At 37.2% G+C, this 23,070-nt stretch overlaps 1 protein-coding gene across 1 annotated transcript in view; it reads right to left on the bottom strand.

Moving 5' to 3' along the window:
- Nucleotides 1-9,025: 9,025 nt before the first annotated feature.
- ZGRF1 (zinc finger GRF-type containing 1) overlaps nt 9,026-23,070 on the bottom strand; it is an 82,826-nt gene continuing 68,781 nt past the window's right edge. Inside the window, 9 exon segments of the mRNA XM_032593068.1 lie at nt 9,026-9,231; nt 9,383-9,422; nt 9,425-9,460; nt 9,462-9,647; nt 10,336-10,473; nt 10,607-10,780; nt 21,375-21,418; nt 21,421-21,484; nt 21,486-21,498. Of these exon segments, the coding sequence (XP_032448959.1) occupies nt 9,086-9,231; nt 9,383-9,422; nt 9,425-9,460; nt 9,462-9,647; nt 10,336-10,473; nt 10,607-10,780; nt 21,375-21,418; nt 21,421-21,484; nt 21,486-21,498 (841 nt within the window). The 3' untranslated portion in view covers nt 9,026-9,085.

The following is a 23,070-nucleotide window of genomic DNA, read 5'->3' as shown; positions in this document are numbered from 1 at the left end:
TGTCTCTCTCTGTCTCAAAAATAAATAAGCGTTAAAAAAAATTAAAAAAAAAAAAAGCAAGGTACAAGAAAGTGTGTATAGTAGAGTACCATCAGAGGGCAACGCCACTAATATTTATTGTATGCTAGTAAAATATTTCTGGAAAGAAATTTAAGAACCTTATAATATTGGTTGACTCTGGGGAAGAGAACTGGGTAGCTGAGGGACACGACAGAGAGGTAGACTTTTCACTCTACTCCCTTTTGTTCCTCTTGAATATTGAATCATGTGTATGTTATTACCTGCTCAAAAATATATAAATAAGCCCAGACAAAAGGAAGGGAAAAGAAAATATGATATAATGAATAAACACAGAATACAAAGTGAGGTATTCATGCTTTAAGTATACAAATTAGGCATATATGGACAAATACTAGAAGGTGAGAGAAATAAGCTCAATTTGATTTGTTTAAAAGCATAGAAGAAAATGTTTAAAAAGAAGAAAGGAAAACATACGACCTGGACATTCTAGATTTTATATTATTCAATGTGTAAACACTGAGAACCTATTGTGGTGGTGCTGATCCTAATTTAGAAATGCAGAATAAGTTTTGAAAAGGCAGGCACTAAAGTTATGAATGTAGCACCCTTTGCAGTATGTTCTTTATTTTGTCCTTAGCCCCTTGTATTCAGTCAGCTTGCTTACACAGTATGCCTGATACGTGAAAGCAAGTCTCATACAACAATGTCTAGACTCAGCAATTTCCCTGAAATGCTGTTCATTATACTTCGTCTGAGGCCCTGATTCTGTACTCATGTGATGTCTCCATGTGGAAGGTCATCATTATGCATTCAAAACACTGGATATGGCCCATGATACGTGAAAAGAGTCATAGACTACTTGGAGATGCCATCTGGTTAGACACACACACACACACCACACACACACACACACACACACACACACACACACACACTCACCCCATCTGTGAGACTTGGTATCTTTTCATGCCTCAGAATTTGTCAACCCTGAATATTCCCCATCAGTTACCCCCCTCCATGTACATCCAGCCCTCTTCTACTTCTCGTTGCCTTACCTGGTCTTCAAAGATCTGGCCTCTGCCTCACACCCCAAAGCCTGACACTAACTCTAGGAGTAAGGAATCTGGAAATGTAGGTAACAATGTATCAGCTCCCAACATCATCATGGCCATGGTAGTTCTTGCTTTATTTAGAAATAGACACTCCAAAAGAATGGTCAAAGAAGGCTGATATTTTTACCTCAAGAATTCTGCCAAGTTTCTCTATCAGGGAGAGCTTTAGCCTGCCCCACATAGGCGCAAGGTGGTACGTAACTAATTCACCTGTACTCCATGCCTGGGCTCACAAATAAGACAAGCTGCACACATGTGTTCCCGAATACTGAACCAGCCTGCTTTCCATTGAATATGGGGCCAGCCACAGAGTAGATGCTCAATGAATGCACTGACTTCAACTGAATCAAGAAATGATTTCTATTCCCCAAAGCCACGAATCCATTATAATCCAGCCAATAAAATAAATGTACTCAAAGTTTCTGTTGTAAAAGAGGTACTCTAGGGGCTCCTGGGTGGTTTGGTTGATTAAGCGTCCAACTCCTGATTTCAGCCCAGGTCATGATCTTAGAGTTCATGAGATGGAGCCTCGCATCGGGCTCTGCACTGACAGAATGGAACCTGCTTGGGATTCTTTCTCTCTGTCTCTACCCCACTCATTCTCTCTATATCTCCAAATAAATAAATAAACTAAAAAAAAAAAAAAAAAAAAAAAAAAAAAAAAAAAAAAAAAAAGAAAGAAAGAAAGAAAGAAAGAAAGAAAGAAAGAAAGAAAAGAAAAGAATAGGAGAGAAAATCAATAATAAAGAGACTAAATAAAACAGAAGAGTTAGGGGCGCCTGGGTGGCTCAGTCGGTTGAGCATCTGACTTCGGCTCAGGTCATGATCTCACGGTCAGTGGATAAGCCCCGCATCAGGCTCTGTGCTGACAGCTCAGAGCCTGGAGCCTGCTTCGGATTCTGTGTCTCCCTCTCTCTCTGCCCCTCCCCTGCTCATGCTCTGTCAAAAATAAATAAACATTAAAAATTTTTTTTTAATTAAAAAAATAAAAATAAAACAGAAGAGTTAAAAATATTAACCTATCTAGTATTTCAGGATGAAAAGAACTCAGGGCCTTGCAGAGATATTTGTATTGTATTTTTCCTTTATTCTATCATCAAGTCATGCTAATATAAACCAAAAACACAACTTGAGCTAAACACACATTTCACTCATGACTAATTACGAAGCAGGCATTTCAAGTCAGCATTAAGCTAATGTTTTTAGAACAATTATTTAATTTTCAAGGTCCAATATCTGTCGAGTAAATCACCAATTTCCATTTCCTTCTTATTTAATATAAAAAAATCAAATTAGTAGAAAGCTATTTCACAGCTGTCTTTAAATTAAACCATAGTCAAGAGCACGCAGCATTGCCAAATCAAACATTCTTTTTGTTCCAATATCATAGAACAATACCAAACGTTACATTTTACTGTGAAGTTTTAAGCTGGGCTTCATAATCTCAGATTTTAACTTGTGATTTTTCACAAACGACTCAAATATTGAAATGCATATTTCTAAGGACAGGGGTTGGCAGCAGAGTATGAAACATATATGTTCTTTTTAAGTCAACTTTTGAAAATAAGAATTTTAGGAATCACCAGCTCAACTATTAAACTTCTTTGCTGGTAATCAGTTTTTCTTGCATTAAGTAGCAAAGTGGATCCTAGTAGCAAATGTAGACCTTCAAGACCTTCAAAGAGCAATCAACAATCTGATTTCTTCACAGTTTGGATGAATGTTTAAGCGTGCAATTGCTGTTAAACTCAGGAACACATTTGGGACAAGGCTTGGAGAATTATGAAACAAGTTTTGTTTCTTCAGTGGCTTTATTTCTTTCCCAAACATAAAGAATAGTTTTATAGAAGTAGACTGGTCATTTTTTATTATAAATAATTCAAGTAAGCGGTTTTCTGTTTTAACTGATAAAGACAACACTTCATTGCTATTAATTATAATCAAGCCCTTGCCATTTTTCCATATAGAATGAGTAAATGTTCCTTTGTTAATGTTTAAAATCATACCACAAATGGGTTAACTTATTCACATATATACACTGTTGTTTGTAACGATTATCTCTGGGTAGTGGATCCCTAAGTGCTTTTTGTTTTCTATTGTATACTCTGCTGTATTTACAAATTTTCTACAAAGAGAATGTATTCTTTTCATAATAAAAAATTGGGGGAGGGGGTAGGCACCTGAGTGGCTCAGTCGGTTGAGAGTCCAACTTGATTTTGGCTCAGGTCATGATCTCATGATGGTGGGATCAATACCCACATTGAGCTCCATGCTGCCTGCTTGGGATTCTCTCTCTCCCTCTCCCTCTGCCCCTCCTCTGCTCATGTGCACATGAGCACACACATTCTCTAAATAAATAAATAAATAAATAAATAAATAAATAAATAAATAAACATTTTTTAAAATTTAGGAGTGACGTCAACAAGATGGTGACATAGTTGTTCCTGACTTTGCTCCCCCACACCAGAACAACCACCACTCAAGAATAAGACCCACTGAGAGAATCCTAGAACACAAAAATGAGGCTGAAACACCCCCACAACACAGACACTGGGAGAGACTGCATTCAAAGGGTAAGAAGTGACTACATGTTGACCACATTGCCCCTCCCCTGAGATAGCACAGCACCACTTGGAGAGGTCTCCCCTGAACCTCTGGATCTTCCAGTGAGAAGAGACCCAAGAGGAATAGCCAGTCATCCCCAGCGTTGGGTCACTTTAAGGAAGTCCCTACTCTGATCTCACTCCATGGAGATTGCTGGGGAATCTGCAGGGCCCAGCCACTGGGAATCTGACCGTGACAAAGGAGGCAGAGGCTTACAACAAACAGGACAGTCAGACTGAGTTCACACCTGCAGAGCCCAAGAAGTAATCCCAACCAGGGGTTTTTGCTTACCTGCAAAACCCTGACCAGGGAGCTCAGCAGGTAGGAGATCTGCCTGATTTAGTTCCTCAAATGAATTCTGCCAGCTCTAAAGCCTGGCTTGCCCCAGGCCCAAGCCAAGGACCTGAATCAGAGCTCCACCCTCTGTGGAGTGTCTTATGGCCCCATCTGGCCAGAAGGGCTGGCACAACTGGAATCTGCGGTCCAGCAGCAGCAGTAGAGCAGAGAAGTGGATGGGCAGAGCTGACTGTCCCCGGAACAAAGCCAGTACTGGGAGTGGAGTGTTCCCACACTACACACAAGCGGAGGGGTCAATTCACAGCCCAAACTGAGGGTAACTTCTGGCTCCTCCCCATGAAACTTCAGAGTAGCTTGAAGTAGCCTCTCCCCTTCCCACCCAGACAAAGGAGCTTCAACATAGCCCCATCCCTGTGAACAGTGGCTTTCGACCCCATCTGACCAGAAGCGCTGTGGGAACTCCTGGAAACTGTGTGGCCCAGCAGAACTCAAACTGAGAGGCAGACCGCAGAGCCAATAATTGACAAGCAAAGCCATGGTCCTGTTCATCCAGGGAACGTGGGATGTGGGTTGTTTGAGTTAAGACAACAAAGAGCATCTGAGAATCTCCCATGGCATTTGAGAATCTAATTCACAGCTCCGCTCATTGCTGATATAGCCTTTAGTACGTCTGACCAAGGAACCTAATACACAAGATGCTACACAGTCCATTCAACAGCACTGCTTACTGTGGCACTGGAACAGAGAGTGCAGCCCAGGCTTCCACCCTCTGCAGAGAAGAGCCAGTGGCCTCACCTGACCAGGGAATTCAGTGTACAGTCTGACCTGATTTGGGTCGCTCAGCGATGAGCCGTCTGGGCCCTGGATCCTTTCCTACTGCGCAGGCAACCCAGAGACCATCCTACAGCCTCGCTTGGGTAGGGGACTGAGCCAGCCGTTCTATCCAAATGTTCTCTGCCAGTGGCACAACCCCCCACCTAATCCTCAGAGCTCAACCCTTACCTCACCCCAAAACAGACAATAGCATGCCCCACCTGCCCACAACACCGCCAAGAAATCCAAACTGAGCTGACTGGTTAAGACTGTCTCTGCGAAAGCAATCTTTAAAGACTGGAAGGGGAGCCTGATTACTCAAATGTACAGGTACAACATACAGAATCAAGGATCATGAAAAATCAGGTAAATACGATACCACCAAGGAAAGCTATATAGCTCCAATAATTGACCCTAAAGAAATGGAAATCTATAAATTATCAAAGAGTTTAGAATAATCCTCTTAAAGTTTAGTGAACTATAAGAAAACACAGACAAATAAATGAAATTAGGAAAACAATGCATGAAAAAAACCCACAAGAAGTTTGACAAGGAATAGCAACCATCAGACAAATTACAGAGACATAACCCCCCTTTTAAAACTAGGATTGTGAATTATGTACCATTATTACTATGTTGCAGAATCTAACTATGACTATATATTTACCTTATTGTGGGATTTACACTACCTGTGTTTATGTTAATTAGAATTCTTTTACTTTTGCTCAAAGAACTCCCTTTGGAGGGAGGTCTGGTGGTAAGGACCCCCCTCAGCTCTTGTTTGTTCAGGAAACTCTTTATCCCTTGTTTCTGAAGGACTTCACTGGCTATAGAATTTCTGGTTGACAGTTATTTTCTTTTGGTATTTTAAATATGTCATCTCATTCTCTCCTGGCCTGAAAAGTTTCTACTGAGAAACTGGTCAATAGTCTTATGGAGTTTTCCGTGGTATATAACTTCTCTCTTTTCTCTTGCTCCTTTAAAATTGTCTTTGACTTTTAACAACTTAATTACTATGTGTCCTCAGCGTAGTCCTATTTGTGTTGACCTACTTGGGATCCTTTATCCTTTGGGCCTCGTAGATCTGAATGTCCATTTCTCTCCCCACATTCTCTGATTGCTTTAAATACAGTTTCTGTTCTTTTTTCTTCTTCTGGAATTCCCATGTGAATAGTGTTTGTTTTGTGTTTCATAATTCCCAAAGGCTTTCTTCAATCTTTTTTTTTTTTTAGTTTTTGCTTCTCTGGAGAATTGTCAATATCCCTTTCAATGTCCTTTACGTAACAAATTCTTTCTTTACATGGCAAAGTCTACTTTTGAAAATCTCTATTGAATTCTTCAGTTGTATTTTTAACTCCAGATTTGTTTTTTGTTTTAGATGGTGCCTATTTCCTTGTTGAACTTCTTGTTTTGTTCATACATTGTTTTCCTAATTTAAATGCACACTAAAAGGATCATTCATCATGATCAAGTTGGATTTATTCCTGGAATGCAAGGACAGTTTAATATATACAAATCAATGTGATACCCTGCAATAGAACAAAAAAATGAATCATCTCAATAGATGCAGAAAAAGCATTTGACAAAAATTCATATCCATTCACAATAAACTCTCAATAATTAGGCAGAGAGGAACATATCTCAACATTATAAAGGCTATATATGACAGGCCCACAGCTAATATCATACTCAATGATAAAAGGCTGAAAGTTGTTCCTCTAAGATCAGTTAAAAAAAAAATGGGCAAAAGAACTAAGTCTTTTCTCCAAGAAGATATATGAAAGGCCAGCAGGTATGTGAAAAGATGCGCAACATCACTAGTCATTAAGGAAATGCAAATTAAAACCACAATGAGGTATCTATCACCTCATGCCTGTTGGAATAGCCATCATCAAAAAGACAAGACAACAACTGTTAGTGTGAATATGGAGAAAAGAGAACCCTTGTGCATGTTTGTAGGATTGTAAATTGGTATAGCCACTATGGAAACAGCATGGAGTTTCCTCAAAAAAAAAAAAAAAAAAAAAAAAAAATTAAAAATAGAACTACCATATGATCCAGCGATTATATACTTCTGGAGATATATCCAGAGGAAATGAAAACTCTAACTCAAAAGTCATCTGCACCATTCATAGCAGCTTAGACGTGGAAACAACCTAAGTGTCCATTGATGGATGAATGGATAAAGAAGTTGTGATATAGGGCCGCCTGGATGGCTCAGTTGGTGGCACATGTGCCTCTTGATCTTGGGGTCATGAATTCAAACTCCAAAAGGGTGCAGAGTTTACTTAAAAAAGGCAGAAGCTGTGATACATATATCATATGTAATATGAATATGAATGTACATCATATATGAATATCACATGTTATTTAGCCATAAAAAACAAGGAAATCCTACCATTTGTGAAAACATGGATGGACCTTGAAGGCATAATATAAGTAAGTCCAAGAAAGACAAATACTGTATGATCTCACTTATATGTGGCATATTTTAAATTTTTTTTTTTCAACGTTTATTTATTTTTGGGACAGAGAGAGTCCAGAGCATGAACGGGGGAGGGGCAGAGAGAGAGGGAGACACAGAACAGGAAACAGGCTCCAGGCTCCGAGCCATCAGCCCAGAGCCTGACGCGGGGCTCGAACTCACGGACCGCGAGATCGTGACCTGGCTGAAGTCGGACGCTTAACCGACTGCGCCACCCAGGCGCCCCTATATGTGGCATATTAAAAACAAAAATCCCCAAACTTCTAGAAAAAGAGATCAGACTTGTGGTTACTAGAAGTGGAGGGTAGAGGGAGGGGGAGTTGGAAGAAGGTGATCAAAAGCACAAAATTCCAGTTATATGATAAGTAAGTACTAGGAATGTATGGACAACGTGATGACCACAGCTAACACTGCTGTACAATATACAGGAAAGTTGTCAAGATAATAAACCTAAGAATTCTCATCACAAGAAAAATTTTTCCCTTTTCTCCCTCTTTTTATTGTACCTATATGAAGATGGACGTTAGCTGAACCTACTGTGCTCATCATTTCACAATACATGTAAATGAAGCCATCATGCTGTATGCCTTAAACTTATGCAGTGACGTATGTCAATTATTTCTCAATAAAACTGGCAAAAAAAGAGTAATAAACGTAAGTAGATTAATTATTTTACAGTGGAATATCAAACAGGAACGAGAATATTAAAAACTACCATATTCAAAACAATGTGAATGAATCTCGTGAGATATTTAATCAATCACATGTAGAAGCATAATGCGATTCCATTTCTATAAAGTCCAAAGCCTGCACATGATAACATGAATCTCAAACCTATGTTTTTAAAAGTTATGATATTGGTTACTCTGAGGGTGAGAGTGTAGTAGTAGCAGTGAGGGGACACCGAAGGGGCTTCCCGATACTGGTTATGTTCCGTCTGTGATCTGAGTGCTGATTACAAAGATGTATTCACTTTATGAAAATTCACTCAGCTGTATACTTGTAATTTGTACACTTTTCTATACGTGTGTATTAAAAAATACTTTAAATAAAAAATTTAAATCCCTTATATATTTTATATACCAATATCTACCATGTGATAAATGCACAGGAAAAAGACTAGAAGGAAACGAACCAAAGGTAGTCTCTCATTCATTCATTTGTTCATTCATCCATGGCTACTTACTGAGAACCTATAATACCAGGTATGGTGCTGGGCACTGGACAAGGCCAGGTACTGAGCACTGCATTCTCCAGGAGTGAATTTTTTGTATTTTTCTTCTTCTTTTTATATTTCTAAAAAGTTATTGTGAATATGTTTTTACTTATAACTGGGCATTATATATATTTAGTTTTTAAAGATTCTGATAGAACTGTAGTTCAGAAAGGGGTGTATTGATACAACTTTGTAGCCATGTTCTAACAGATGAGTTTTGAGATATTTACTTATTTTGAAGTAACATTGGTATTCCCCAGGAGCTTTTCCATACCCTTTGTAAAACTTATTCCTTTAGCAAAAAGAAATAATAATTTTTAGAAAAAAGTGTATTTTTATTAGTAAGATTTTATATTACATTCAACATCTGCCTATCTTAATATAAGTATGTATATTTTTTGAAGAACAAATTTTATTTGGAGTTAATTTATTACATAAATATTATAAATTTTTTATCAATAACAACATTTTGGGGTAGTAAAAATATAAAAAATATATAGTGTAAAATGAATTTGAATTCATATAAATACAAATGATCTATGCCATGACTTTTTGTGAATGAGATTTATCTTTTTCACTCTTTTTCTTCTGTTTCTCTTCTGCTTGTTTTTTCAGAATAATCTTTAGAAGATGATTCAGCTGTGGTTCACATTGGCTTGCATGTTGTAATCCATCCTCCCTTCCTAAAAAAGAGATAAAACGTGAGATGACGATATTTCAGTCATCTCACACAGTGGCAAAGTCAGAGCTAGTCCTACCTGAACCACTCCAAGCACTAACTCAAGAGTCATTTTTAATTCAAAACACTTGAATTAAAGGCATTTTTATATTTACCTTCACAGTGTTGGATCACACGTCCCCAGAGTCGATTTTTTTCCGCAAACAGGCTAAATTTCCCACGATCAACAAATGCCCTCCTTCCTCTGGTCAATGCAACATTCATTCTTTTTTCTGAATCAATAAATCCTACTTGTCTTGTCCTTACACAGGACAGAATAATAATCTCCTTTTCAGCTCCCTGAAAAGCATCTACTGTGGATACCTGCACGGCTTTAATATCAGGATGATCAAAGTCCATGGCACTGAGTGAATGACAAAGCTGTGGAGGAAAAGACAGATCACACAGGGAAGAGACCACGAAGAACTTAAGCCCTGAACCTATTCACAGCAGCCATTTTATTTAACTAGTAGTGGATAATTTTCATTTTTTAATGATTCACATAGATTTGATAGGTTCTAAAATGATTCATAAATAACTAGATGACAATATAAATTAGGAAACAAAAGCAAAAGTGATGATTATCTATTGTTGGGGAATTCATCCAGATATACTAATTCAGAGTTGAAAATTAATAATAGAAAAGATGAAAATATTTTAAAAAAGAAAAAAAGTAAAAACTAGTTAGAAGTAATTGGTTTACATGTACATTAATATTTGCTATCTACTTTTGATTTATTAATAAAATGAAATAATAATGAAAGAACATTTTGGAAAACAGAGATTGAATCCCATCTGGCCCAAAACACAAAGCATACACTGTATTTTCTTCCCTCTAATTTGTTTATTTGCATTTTTGCCCTAACAGCTGTAAACTGAATTTAATTAAACCTTGTTAGGTTTACATTTAATTATACAGAAAAAAAGCCAGACCACACAAAAATCAGAATTTTAAAATGTTACACTCCCAGAAGTTTTTTAAGTACCAAACCCAACTACTACTCAAATGTAACTATCAAATATTGTAACAAAAAGTCACAATATTTAAGTGTCATAATACGATACAAACCTTGTACATCTGGGATTTGTATAATGTTATCACCCCGATCACCGAGCCTGCTATTCCACTTACAATCAGTGATTGAATCAGCTTGAGTGTAAAAGCAGCTTCTGCCACATTATGAAAGCTGTTATCTCTTTCAATCTGGAATATGAAACAGAGCCTAAATTATATTTCCCAGAAAGGCTGTGGAAAGACCAAGAAAACCATATAAACAACAACAATAAAATTAAACCAGGAAACTAAACCATGTTGACTCTCATTAATGTCATTTACCCTGCTCCAGTCCTTTAACGTTATAGAAACACAGAGTTGGGAGCCATTCCAATAAAGGGCTCCTCTCTGTTTCTGAAATGCCATTCATGAGGTTTCCTTCATAAAACAGATCATTAGAGATAGCACTGATCGCAGGGTGACAACGGTATTGGGTTCTCAACAGAACTGGCTTATGACCCTAAGAAATTTAAATGAAGAAAAAAAAATTAAAACATTTTTTTCCTTAGGGGGAAAAAAAAGATTAGTATTTAAAAATTTAAAAATATCAACATACTGTGCTCTTAGTAAATGAATTACAACTATGATCAAATAGACTATAAATAACAATTTTAATTACTAAAAATATCTTCATGGTAACCTATTATTTACACCACAAAATTATAAAGCATGTCAAATATTAGACTTATCTAGTAAGTTTGGTGACTAACATTAGGTGGTTTCATAATGTATGTGGCACTAAATTGAAAAGGAATCTTTAAAAATATATATTTGAGGGGCACCTGGGTGGCTCAGCCGGTTAAGTGTCTGACTTCAGCTCAGGTCATAATCTCACGGTTTTGTGAGTTTGAGCTCTGCATCGTGCTCTGTGCTGACAGCTCGGAGCCTGGAGCCTGCTTTGGATTCTGTGTCTCCCTCTCTCTGTCCCTCCCCCGCTTGCACGCGTGCTCTCTCTCTCTGTCTCTCTCTCAAAAATAATAAACATTAAAAATTTTAAAAAAATGTTAGAAAGACTTGCTGATAGCTCATTAATTTTCCTCCTTGGGCATAAGCCATCTTTATTTTGAATCTTCAATCTTGTTAGTGCATCATAAAATCCACATTCCATCCAAGTTAGAGCTCTTGTAGAGCATGCTCTGTGTTTGCAAAATGTTCTGGAGCACTATTTGAATATTTTGAATAACTACAAGGTACTCCAATAATAATAATGCATAGTTAAAGGCAGGATTAATGATCACACAGACAAGGTATCTTTTATGGAAGAAAAACAGTAAGGAAAAAAACAGTCCTTGTATTATTTAGGGCATAAGTTTGCAGATGAGTCTAAGTCAGTGGGCATGTGAAAACCTTGCCAAAAATACAAAATATGCTCAAGTACAAAAAATTCTCAAATGATTTTTTTTTATTCAAAGGACCATTATTTAGTACTAGAAACAATGTTAGAAAAATGATTAAATTATGGTATATTCACATAATATTTGGTGATTAAAATATTTGTGACAACAGTGATGATTACAAAGCTAGTAATAACACAGGGAAATGGTTTATTATAATGCAAAGTTTAAAAAAGGCAGGAGAGTAACTACATGGTATGGTTTTCAACTACGTAAAATACATATTTTTACAGATTTAATTGCGATATAATTGACATACAACATAATTGTGTAAGTATAACACAATTGTATAAGCTGAAGGTGAACCATGAATTGATTTGATATTCATATATTGCAAATTGACTACCACCATAGCATTAGGTAACACCTCTATCACATCACATAATTAGGTAATTACATTTCTTTTTTAATAGTGAGAACATGCAACATCTACTCTCTTAGCAATTTTCAAGTATATGATATTATTAACTATAATTACCATGCTGTTAATTAGATCCCCAGAACTTACTCATCTGATAACTGGAAATTTATGCCCTTTGACCAACATCTCCCTCTTCCTACCTTTCTACCTCCTAGCTCATGGTAACCACCATTCTACTCTTTGTTTCTATGAGGTCAGCTTTTTTTTAGATTCTACAGGTAAGTGATAACATACAGTATTTATCTCTTTCTGATTTATTTCACTTAGCATAATGCTCTCAAGGTATATCCATGTTGTTGTAAGTGGCAAGACTTCCCTCTTTTTTTATGGCTGAATGATATTCCATTGTGTGCACATATATCAAATATATGTATTCTTTTTTTTTTTTTTTAAATTTTTTTTTTCAACGTTTATTTATTTTTGGGACAGAGAGAGACAGAGCATGAACGGGGGAGGGGCAGAGAGAGAGGGAGACACAGAATCGGAAACAGGCTCCAGGCTCTGAGCAGTCAGCACAGAGCCCGACGCGGGGCTCGAACTCACGGACCGCGAGATCGTGACCTGGCTGAAGTCGGACACTTAACCGACTGCGCCACCCAGGCGCCCTCAAATATATGTATTCTTACAGTGTATATATTTGATATATGCAGACACCCCTAGGATAAAAGCTGGAAGGAATGATACCAAAATATTACAAAGGATTCTCTCTTGGGGGCAGTGAGGTTATTATAGATTTTTTTTAATCTTTTAGTTTTCTGTAGTTTCCACACTTTCTATAATGAATAATAGATATTATTTTTGTTTCTTTTAATTAATTCTGAACTAGTTCAAATATACAGAAAAGCAAAAAAAATATAATACTCATCTATGTACCACACAAATCTGACATTAGTATTTAGTCATCTTGCTTCAGATTTCCTTTTTGTTAAAATATGAAATGTGGCATAGATAGCTATGCCCCCCCCCCCACCCCCTGTGCTCATCTATTTCCTCTACCACCTTGTCTAGAAACAGTTCCAATACTAACTGTGTTTTATGGCATTCCCATGCAAGCTTTATATGTTTCATACATGGGCATGTATGTATGAATAATACACATTATTTGCTGTGTTTTTGAAATTCACATAAATTGTATTTTATACTATGTATCTCTTTGTACCTTGCTTCTTTCAACATCTACTATGTTTATGAGAATCATCTATATGGATCAAGTTCATTCATCTTGAATGTTTTATATATTCCATTTCGTAAATTTAATTCCATTATATTCTACAAGTAAATCCACTTTTTAGTCTATCTTTATTTGGCCTTTTAAAATTCCCTCAATAATCTACTTCATGTTTTAAAAATCATCGACAACAGATAAGTGAAAGAGCAAAGAGCATAACGGCATGTATTGTATGGTAGCATTTGTAAAAGAGGGGGGAAATATTTTATGTATTTGCTTATGATGGCATAAATTATCACTAGAAGAATACAAGAAAAAGATGACAGTGCTTTGGGGGTGAAAAACTGAGTGGTTGGGGGACAGGAGTAAAAGTCTTCACTCTATGGTTCCTTTAGAATTGCATTTTGAATCATGGACTATTTAAAATGTTTTCAGAATCTAAATAATTTTTAAATTAAGATTTTTAAAAAAGCCAATGGAAAGGTCTGATTCAAAAGAATCTGAACACGGACTTATCATGGAAGGGGTAGAAAGTTGTGCAATTCAATTCAGTTACAATTAATAACTCAAGATAATTGAAAGCTTGAGTCTTCACAAAATTGAGTACAACTCAACTCAAAACAACACAACTTGAAACTCAGTGTAAGGGGAAACTTCTGAAAAAAGGTGGAATAACACTGACTTGCAGAATCCATTTTCCAATATCTAAAGAAACATCTACAACAATATATTAAAAACAATAGCAAAGGAAAAATTCAGTAGCCATGCACCAAAGAAAGGTTTAGAGACAACTCAATGCCATAAAGTTTATAAAGTGCTTATTAAGAAACAGCATTCTAAAGCAGAAGGGAGAGGGGTGCCTGGGTGGCTCAGTCGGTTAAGTGGCCGACTTCCGCTCAGGTCATGATTTCGCGGTCCGTGAGTTCAAGCCCGCGTCGAGCTCTGTGCTGACAGCTCAGAGCCTGGAGCCTGTTTCAGATTCTGTGTCTCCCTCTCTCTGACCCTCCCCTGGTTCATGCTCTGTCTCTCTCTGTCTCAAAAATAAACGTTAAAAAAAAATAAAAAAAAAATAAAGCAGAAGGGAGAAATGCAGTAAAGAGCTTTCTTGACTTATGATGGTGTTACATCCTGATGAACTCATCATAAGTTGAAAATGGAAGTGAAAATGCATTTAGTACACTTACCCTATGGAACATCATAGCTTAGCCTATTCTACCTTAAACATGCTCAGAATACTTACATTAGCTAGCAATTGGGTTAAATCATCTAACACAAAGCCTAATTTATAATGAAATATTGAATATTTCATGTAATTTATTTAACACGATACTGAGAGTGAAAAACAGAATGGCTGTAGGGGTGCAGAATGGCTGTAAGTGTATAGGTTGTTTACAGTCATGACCATGTGGCTGACTGGGAGCTGTGGCTCGCTGCACTGCCCAGCATCATGAGAGAGGATCTTACATCATATCGTTAGCCTGGGAAAAGATCAAAATTCAAGATTCAAAGGATAGTTTCTACTATATGTGTATCACTTTCACCACCATCATACAGTTGAAATTGTTAAGTCCAAATATTGTAAGTCAAGGACCATCTGTATGGTGAGATTCCTAACTTCTCTAGAAGTCATAACATAGAAATTGCTCCTAAGAATAGTAATGAAAGAGGGAAAGTGATCTGAGCAGTTAGTTTTTAGTGAAGTGAAGGCTCTGAGGATGAAACATCAAACTGGGGGGACACCTGAAGTCCAAGAATATTCCTTGTCTGGCAAAGGGACAATACCTCCAACTATGTGGAATGAATCCTGATACTGGATATTTATAAAACCTTAGAATTGAGAGAGCCCATGTAAGCAAAAAAAAGGCAGTACACGTTCTTAACTTTTTTTTTTTTTACTTATTTTTGAGAGAGAGAAAGAGAGAGAGACAGGGAATGAACAACGGGGAGGGGCGGAGAGAGACACACACAGAATCCGAAGCAGCTCCAGGCTCCAAGCTGTCAGCATAGAGCCCCACGCAGGGTTCGAACCCATGAACCGTGAGATCACGACCTGAGCCAAAGTCGGACGCTCAACCGACTGAGCCATCCAAGTGCCCCAAGACAGTACACATTCTTAATTCAGTTCTATTCCAGTCCCACACCTACCCCACTCCCCACACCCTATTTTCAGGTACTAAGAAAATACAGAATCTGGAGAGCTACCTAAGCAAGAACATCAGGAGATAAAGCAGGAATGGCAACTGTGCTAACACACTACAGCTTCCCCTCAAACTAACAAGATAAAGACAATGCAAACACTATGTATAGAACGCAGCCTAGACAAAATATAACCAAGAAACAGAAGAAAGTTTTCCTCAAGTCTCAACCTTTAGAATATAATCAGAATGTAACTGAGTGAAATAAAATCTCAACAGTGAGATGATGAAAAGACAATGAGATTTAAAAAGATAATGAGATTAAAAGGGAAATTTCAATCCTAAGAAAACAAACTAATTTTCAAAATAGTATCATTAGAGAACTAAAGGAAGCAAAGAACAAATGGAATTTCTTCATAAAACTCACTACAACCCAACTTAAAACTCAATGCAACTTCAAACTCAATGTAAGGGGAACAGACATATTAGAAAGCCTTCACAGATAATGAAGACAAAAAATTAAAGTAACATTAATGGAAACAGATAAAGATACCCAATATAAAAATAATTGAGGGGCCTTTGTATTTTAGACCAAATGTGTCTCCGACCCCAGTTCCTATGTTGCAGCCCTAAACCCCACGGAGATGATATTCGGAGGCGAGGCCTTTGGAAGGTAATTAGGTTCAGATGAGGTCATGAGGATGGGGTCCTTATGATAAGATTAGTTTCCTTATTAGAAGAGGAAGAGGCCAGAGTTTTTTTCTCATTCTACCATGTGAGGACACGTCCAAGAAGAGGCATTCTTACCAGGAACCAAATCTGAAGGTACTTGATCTTGGCCTTCCCAGCCTCCAGAACTGTGAGAATAAATGTCTGTTGGTTAAGCCACCCAGTCTATGGTATTTTCTTACAGCATCCTGCACAGACTAAGCTACTGGGTAGAGAATCATCAGGTAGAGCAGAACCCTTTCCTGAAACAAAGAACAAGAGTCTCCAGTTTGGGAGAACTTTTATTACAGAACGATTAGTTACAGAAAGCTCCACACTGGATATACTGTGGCAAATTATAAACTTAAGGTGTAAAAAGAGTTATTGTATCTAGGTAGAAAAAATAAATCATTACAAGGGGAAAATAATCAGGCTGGCCCTAAATTCACAGTAATACTTGATGCAACTATTCAATAAGCCAGATGCCTTTTACATTTTAAAAGCAATGGACATTTGAAACAAAACGGACTCAGGAAAGTATGTATCTATAAGTCATCTTGAAAAAAAAAAAAATGATGATGAAGTCCAAAGCACCCATATGAATGACACTGAAACTTCTAAATATAGAACTAATTCTAGGGTCACCTGGGTGGCTCAGGTCATGATCTCATAGTTTGTGAGATGGAGTCTTGGTCAGGGCTCTGTGCTGACAGTGTGGAGCCTTTTGGGATTTTCTCTCTCTCCCTCTCTCTCTGCCCCTCCCCCACATGCATGCGCACACGTGTGTGTGCGGCGCGCGTGCATGCGTGCTCTTTCTCTCTCAAATAAACATTTTTTTAAAAATTAAAAAATATATAGAATGACTCTAAACAATCGTACAAATTATGACTATAGAACAAAAAGAATAACAACGTAACTAACAAAATAGGAATAAGGGAAGGGATAAGAAAAGGGGGAAAAGCATGAGAGCACTAATATCTCTACCGTTTAGAGCAATCAATCCATCCATCTAAAATCTCTTGTTAGAAGGATCTTTTAGGAAATACTATCTCTTGAGGGTGAAGAACATTTATTTGAGATTTAATCATTCTTTTAGTTTCATTTCTATTTTTCTTCCTCTGTTAAGAAAGTACAGATTATTGGGGTGTCTGGGGGGCTCAGTAAGTTAAGCATCTGACTTCAGTTCAGGCCATGATCTCATGGTTCATGAATACAAACCCTGCTTCAAATGAGCACAAGCCCCACTTTGGGTGAGCATGAGCCCTGCTTTGGGTGAGACCCAGTTCTCTCTCTCTCCCTCTCTCTCTCTTGTCTGCCCCTTTGCTCAGTTACACCCTCTCTCTCTCTCAAAAAAAGTACAGATTATTGAAAGTTCAAACAGCAAAGTAACTCCTTAAATGCAATTTAAGCTAGCAACACTGATAAATTTTTCTTTTGGTAGATTTTCTATATTCTTTGGCCGTAATACTTTAATCTTCTGCTTATAAAAATAGCTTGATTTTGAATATTGCATCAAACAATAGTAATAATAAATAGATAAGCAAATTGTGGTACATGCATACAATGGAATATTATTCAGCCATAAAACATTAAATAATATAGACCAATGGAATAGAATAGAGGGTCCAGAAATAAACCTGCACTAGTCAAACTGATTTTTGTCAAGGGTGCCAAAACCATTCAATGGGGAAAGGACAGATTTTTTGACAATGGTGCTAGAAAAACTGAATATATGCATGGGGGAAAAAAAAAACTGGACCAATCTTATACCTTTACAAAAAATAACTCAAGATGGATCAAAGAATCTTAAGTTAAATGTAGACCAAAACTATAAAACTCTTGAAGAAAACACTGGGGGAAAATTTGTATGATACTGGATGAGGTTTCATGGATATGACCCCAAAAGCACAAGCAACACAAGAAAAAAAAACAGATAACTGGATTTCAGCAAAATTACAGAACTTTTGTTCATCAAGGAAACTGTCAAGGGGCGTCTGGGTGGCTCAGTCAGTTAAGTGTCTGACTTCAGCCCAGGTCCTGATCTCACAGTTCGTGAGTTCAAGCCCCACGTTAGGCTCTGAGCTGAAAGCTCAGAGCCTGGAGTCTGCTTTGGATTCTATGTTTCCCTCTCTCTCTGCTCCATCACTGCATGCACTCTGTCTCTCTCAAAAATGAACAAAGGTAAAAAAAGAAAAAAAAAAAAAGAAAAGAAAAGAAAGAAACAGACTCTTAACTACAGAAAACAACTGATATGGTTACCAGAGGGGAAGTGGGTGGGGGATGGGTAAACAGGTGATCAGGACTAAGAAGGGCACTTACTGTGATGAGCGTCAGGTGTTGTATGGAAGTGCGAATCACTACACTGTACACCTGAAACTAATATTACCTGTATGTTAACTAACTGGAATTTAAATAAAACTTAAAAAACAAGAGAAAGGATTTAAAAAAAAAAAAACCCATAAAATTATTATATGACCCAGTAGTAGCATTCTGCATGTATACTCAACAGAACTGAAAGCAGAGACTCGAATAGGTATCTGTATACAATGCTCATGGCACTGTTATTCACAATAGCTGAAAGACCGAAACAACCCAAATATCCATCCACAGATGAGTGGATATTGAAATGTGGTTTACATACATGGAATATTATTTGGTGTTAACAAGGAATGAAATTCTGACACACATTACAACATGGACACACTCCGAATGGATTATGCCAAGTAAATAAGCCAACACAAAAGGACACAAATCATATGATTTATACTTTATGAAGCACATAGAGGAGGCAAATCCACAGAGGCAGAAAGCTGAATAGAGGTTACCAGGTGTTCAGGAAAGAAGAGGCATTATTGTTTAATGGGTACAAAGTTTCTGTTGGGATAATGAAAAGTTCTAGATATGAGTAGGGAGATGACTATAGTCCCATTAAGAATGTATTTTTATTTAATGTAATACAGTATTGATATATGCTATAATGTGGATGAACCTCGAAAACTGCCGGTGCTAAGTGACTAAGCCAGGCACAAAAGGTCACATATTGGTATAGATTCTGGGTTGTATATGATATGAAAGTTGTAGATTGTATGACATAAAGTATACTGACTAGATGCGACTATACAGACTGAAAAACAGACTGGTGGTTGCCAGGGTCTGGAGAGGAGGGAATGGAGAAACTGCTAAATGGGTATGGGTTTTATTTTTGGGTGACAGAAGTGTTTTCAAAATAGAGCCCGTGTTTACAACAGTACCGTGAACGTATTAAATGCCACTGAATGATCCACTTATTAAAACGGTTAATTTTACATTATGTGAATGTCACCTCTATTTAAGATATATTATCACCATTGTTATCAACACAGTATTGGAAGTCTTAGCCTCACATCAGACAACATAAAGAAATAAAGGCATCCAAATCGGCCATGAGGTCAACTTCCACTTTTCGCAGAATGACATGATACTCTATATGGAAAACCCAAAGATTCCACCAAAAAGCTGCTAGAACTGATTTGAATTCAGCAAAGTTGCAGGACATAACAACAATGCACAGAAACTGGTTGCATTCCTATACACCAACAATGAAACAACAGAGAGAGAATAAAAGAACGATCCCATTTACAACTGCATCAAACCCATAAATACCTAGGATAAATCTAACCAAAGAGGTGAAAAATCTACACACTGAAAACTATAGAAGCTTATGAAAGAAATTGAAGACACAAAGCATGGAAGAAGATTCCATGCTCCTGGATAGGAAGAACCAAGATTGTTAAACTGTCAATACTACCCAAAGCAATCTATATATCATGCAATCCTTATAAAATAACGCCAGCATTCTTCACAGAGCTAGAATAAACAATCCTAAAATTTGTATGGAACCAGAAAAGACCCCAGATAGCCAAAGCAATGCTGGAAAAAGAAAACCAAAGCAGGAGGCATCACAATTCCAGACTTCAAGCTGTATTACAAAGCTGTAACCATCAAGACAGTATGGTACTGGCACAAGAACAGACACTCAGATCAATGGAACAGAATAGAGAACCCAGAAATGGACCCACAAACATATGGGCCAGCTAATCTTTGACAAAGCATATTTATCCAAGGGATATAGGTATGCTGTTTGAAGGGGCACATGCTCCCCAATGTTTATAGCAGCATTATCAACAATAGCCAAAGTATGGAAAGAGCCCAAATGTCCATTGATGGATGAATGGATAAAGAAGATGTGGCATACACACACACACACACACACACACACACACACACACACACACAATGGAGTATTACTCGGCAATCAAAAAGAATGAAATCTTGCCATGAGCAGCTACATGGATGGAACTAGAGGGTATTATGCTAAGCGAAAGTAGTCAGTCAGAGAAAGACAAATATCACATGACTTCACTCATGAGGACTTTAAGACACAGAACAGATGAACACAAGGGAAGGGAAGCAAAAATAATATAAAAGCAGGGAGGCGGACAAAACATGAGACTCTTAAATATGGAGAACAAACAGAGGGTTACTGAAGGGGTTGGGGGAGGGGGGATGAGCTAAACGGATAAGGGGCATTAAGGAATCTACCCCCGAAATCATCGTTGCACTATATGCTAACTAACTTGGATGTAAAGTAAAAATAAATACATAAATAAATTAATTAAATTTAAAAAAGATACATTAATAATTAGGGGAGCCTGGGTAGCTCCATCAGTTAAGTGTCAGACTTGATTTAGGCTCAGGTCATGATCTCATGGTTCACTGAGTTCAAGCCCTGCATTGGGCTCTGCGCTGACTTCTTGGGATTCTGTCTCTCCCTCTCTCTCTGCTCCTCCCCTGCTCAGGATCCCTCGCTCTCAAAATTAGTAAATGTTAAAAAATATATATGTGTATATTAATAATTAATTAAAAAAAATTCTTTTAAATGTGAAGCAGCACTCTACAACAGCTCTACAATAGGGGACATGGATAATAAAGACATTATAGAGTTTTTTAAGATTTTAGAGCAAAAGCAATATATTTACTACCCACTATTAAAGTAGTACATGGGGAAAAGATTCATTATATAAAAGGGTACTTAAATTACAAGGTGCTAGTTATCTTAAGAGGGCTACTTTCTAAACAGTTACAATTATTTTAGGGCAGGGACTAAGTCTTCTAATATTTTCATTTTCGATCCATCTACACAGTATATAATCCATAATGGTAATTCTGCATGAACTGAACAGTAGTACCATTAAGCAGAGCCGATCAAAAAGAGTTTGTTCTAATCCATTTCATGAGCTGCATCAGAACCCTGAATAGTAGGAGGAAGCTGTTTGGGATCTCCAACAAGAATCAGCTTTTTCACACTCGAACCTAAAACAGAATTCCAAAATTAATCTAAGCAATAAGAGAAGACATGCATTGACATCATTGCTGCACTATTTTCCAGCATGTATTCCAGAGTTCTGGGAACTAACAAGGCTTAATATGCTAATAAATGTATTAAAAGGCTTTGAACTTACTCAGTAAAAAACCCCTTACAATTTTTTCCTACATAAAACGTACTAAATGTCCCCTTGCCTCTGCATGGAATTAGCATTTTGCACAACACGTTTTGAGAAACAATGACTTTTAAATTCTATAAACTTAGAGGCTTTCATAGAAAACATTGGCTTAAACTCTTGCTTTAGAGATGAAATAAATTAAGTTCCTGGGGCTAAATGTCTTTTAAATCGAGGTAGGATATCGTGGGAAAATGTCCAATTTTTTGTAGAAAAACTTGTATCTAAATCTCAACTCCATTATATTCTATGGACACAACAAGTTATTTAACTTCTCCAGCTTCAGCACTCTTACCAGTAACCTGGATATGCTACTACTTTGCATAACTGTTATCAGGACTTCGTGCAGTATATAATGTGTTTAGTATACAGCAGGTGCTTCACATAACAGGAAATATTTGTTACTCATATTAGCATTATGCTTCTATTGTTAAATAGATTAACCCTATTACTCCTCTATCCTCTGTGCAGGACCTTACCGTTCCTCCATTCCCGGCTCCTGAGTGGGGTGACCAACTCATATTGGTTTGCTTAGGACTGTCCCAGTTTAACCTAAAATTCCCATGATGCAAGACCTCCCAAGTCCTGGGAAAATCATGACAGTAGGTACTCGTTCCCTCATTAACTGGGGATAGAACAAGGATTAGAACTCAGGCCTACTGAGTCCAAGTCTAGCACTCTTTCCACTGCCTTCAGGATCCTCAGTTAGAGATGCTTTAAAAGCACAATGTTTCAATTAACTGATACAGCTTAGAAGATTTTATAGTCTTCTAAATTTTATTGGACAAAGTTTCATTTTCAACTTATTTTTTCTGTACATAGTTTATATCCTTTCATAATATAAATTTTATTTTCAGAACTTAAACACTGGAACTTTATCAATGTAAGCAACTGAAGAACATTCTCAGTAGACTTAGGTTCTCAAAATAGGACTAAAGAAGAACCTCTAATCTAGGTGAGAACCTGCAAGGTTCTCTAGTAAAATTCTAGCACTAGTGTTATCAAGGCTTTAAAAATTATGTGATCTATCATCAGGGAAATGTAAATCAAAACTACAAGGAGATATCACCTCACACCTGTTAGAATGGCTAAAATCAACAACCAAAGAAACAACAGGTGTTGGCGAGGATGTGGAGAAAAAGGAACCCTTGTGCACTATTGGTGGGAATGCAAACTGGTACAGCCACCATGGAAAACACTGTAGGGGTTCCTCAAAAAGTTAAAAATAGAACTACCCTATGATCTAGCAATTGCACTACCAGGTATTTACCCAAAGGATACAAAAATACTAATTCAAAGGGATACATGCACTCTTATGTTTACAGCAGCATTATTTACCATAGCAAAGATATATAGCAGCCCAAGTGTCCATCCAGTGATGAAT

Source organism: Lynx canadensis, chromosome B1 (genome assembly GCF_007474595.2).
Source record: "Lynx canadensis isolate LIC74 chromosome B1, mLynCan4.pri.v2, whole genome shotgun sequence".
NCBI classification, from domain to species: Eukaryota; Metazoa; Chordata; class Mammalia; order Carnivora; family Felidae; genus Lynx; species Lynx canadensis.
The sequence above is the reverse complement of the archived record's forward strand: the minus strand, read 5'-3'. Positions and strand labels throughout refer to the sequence as shown.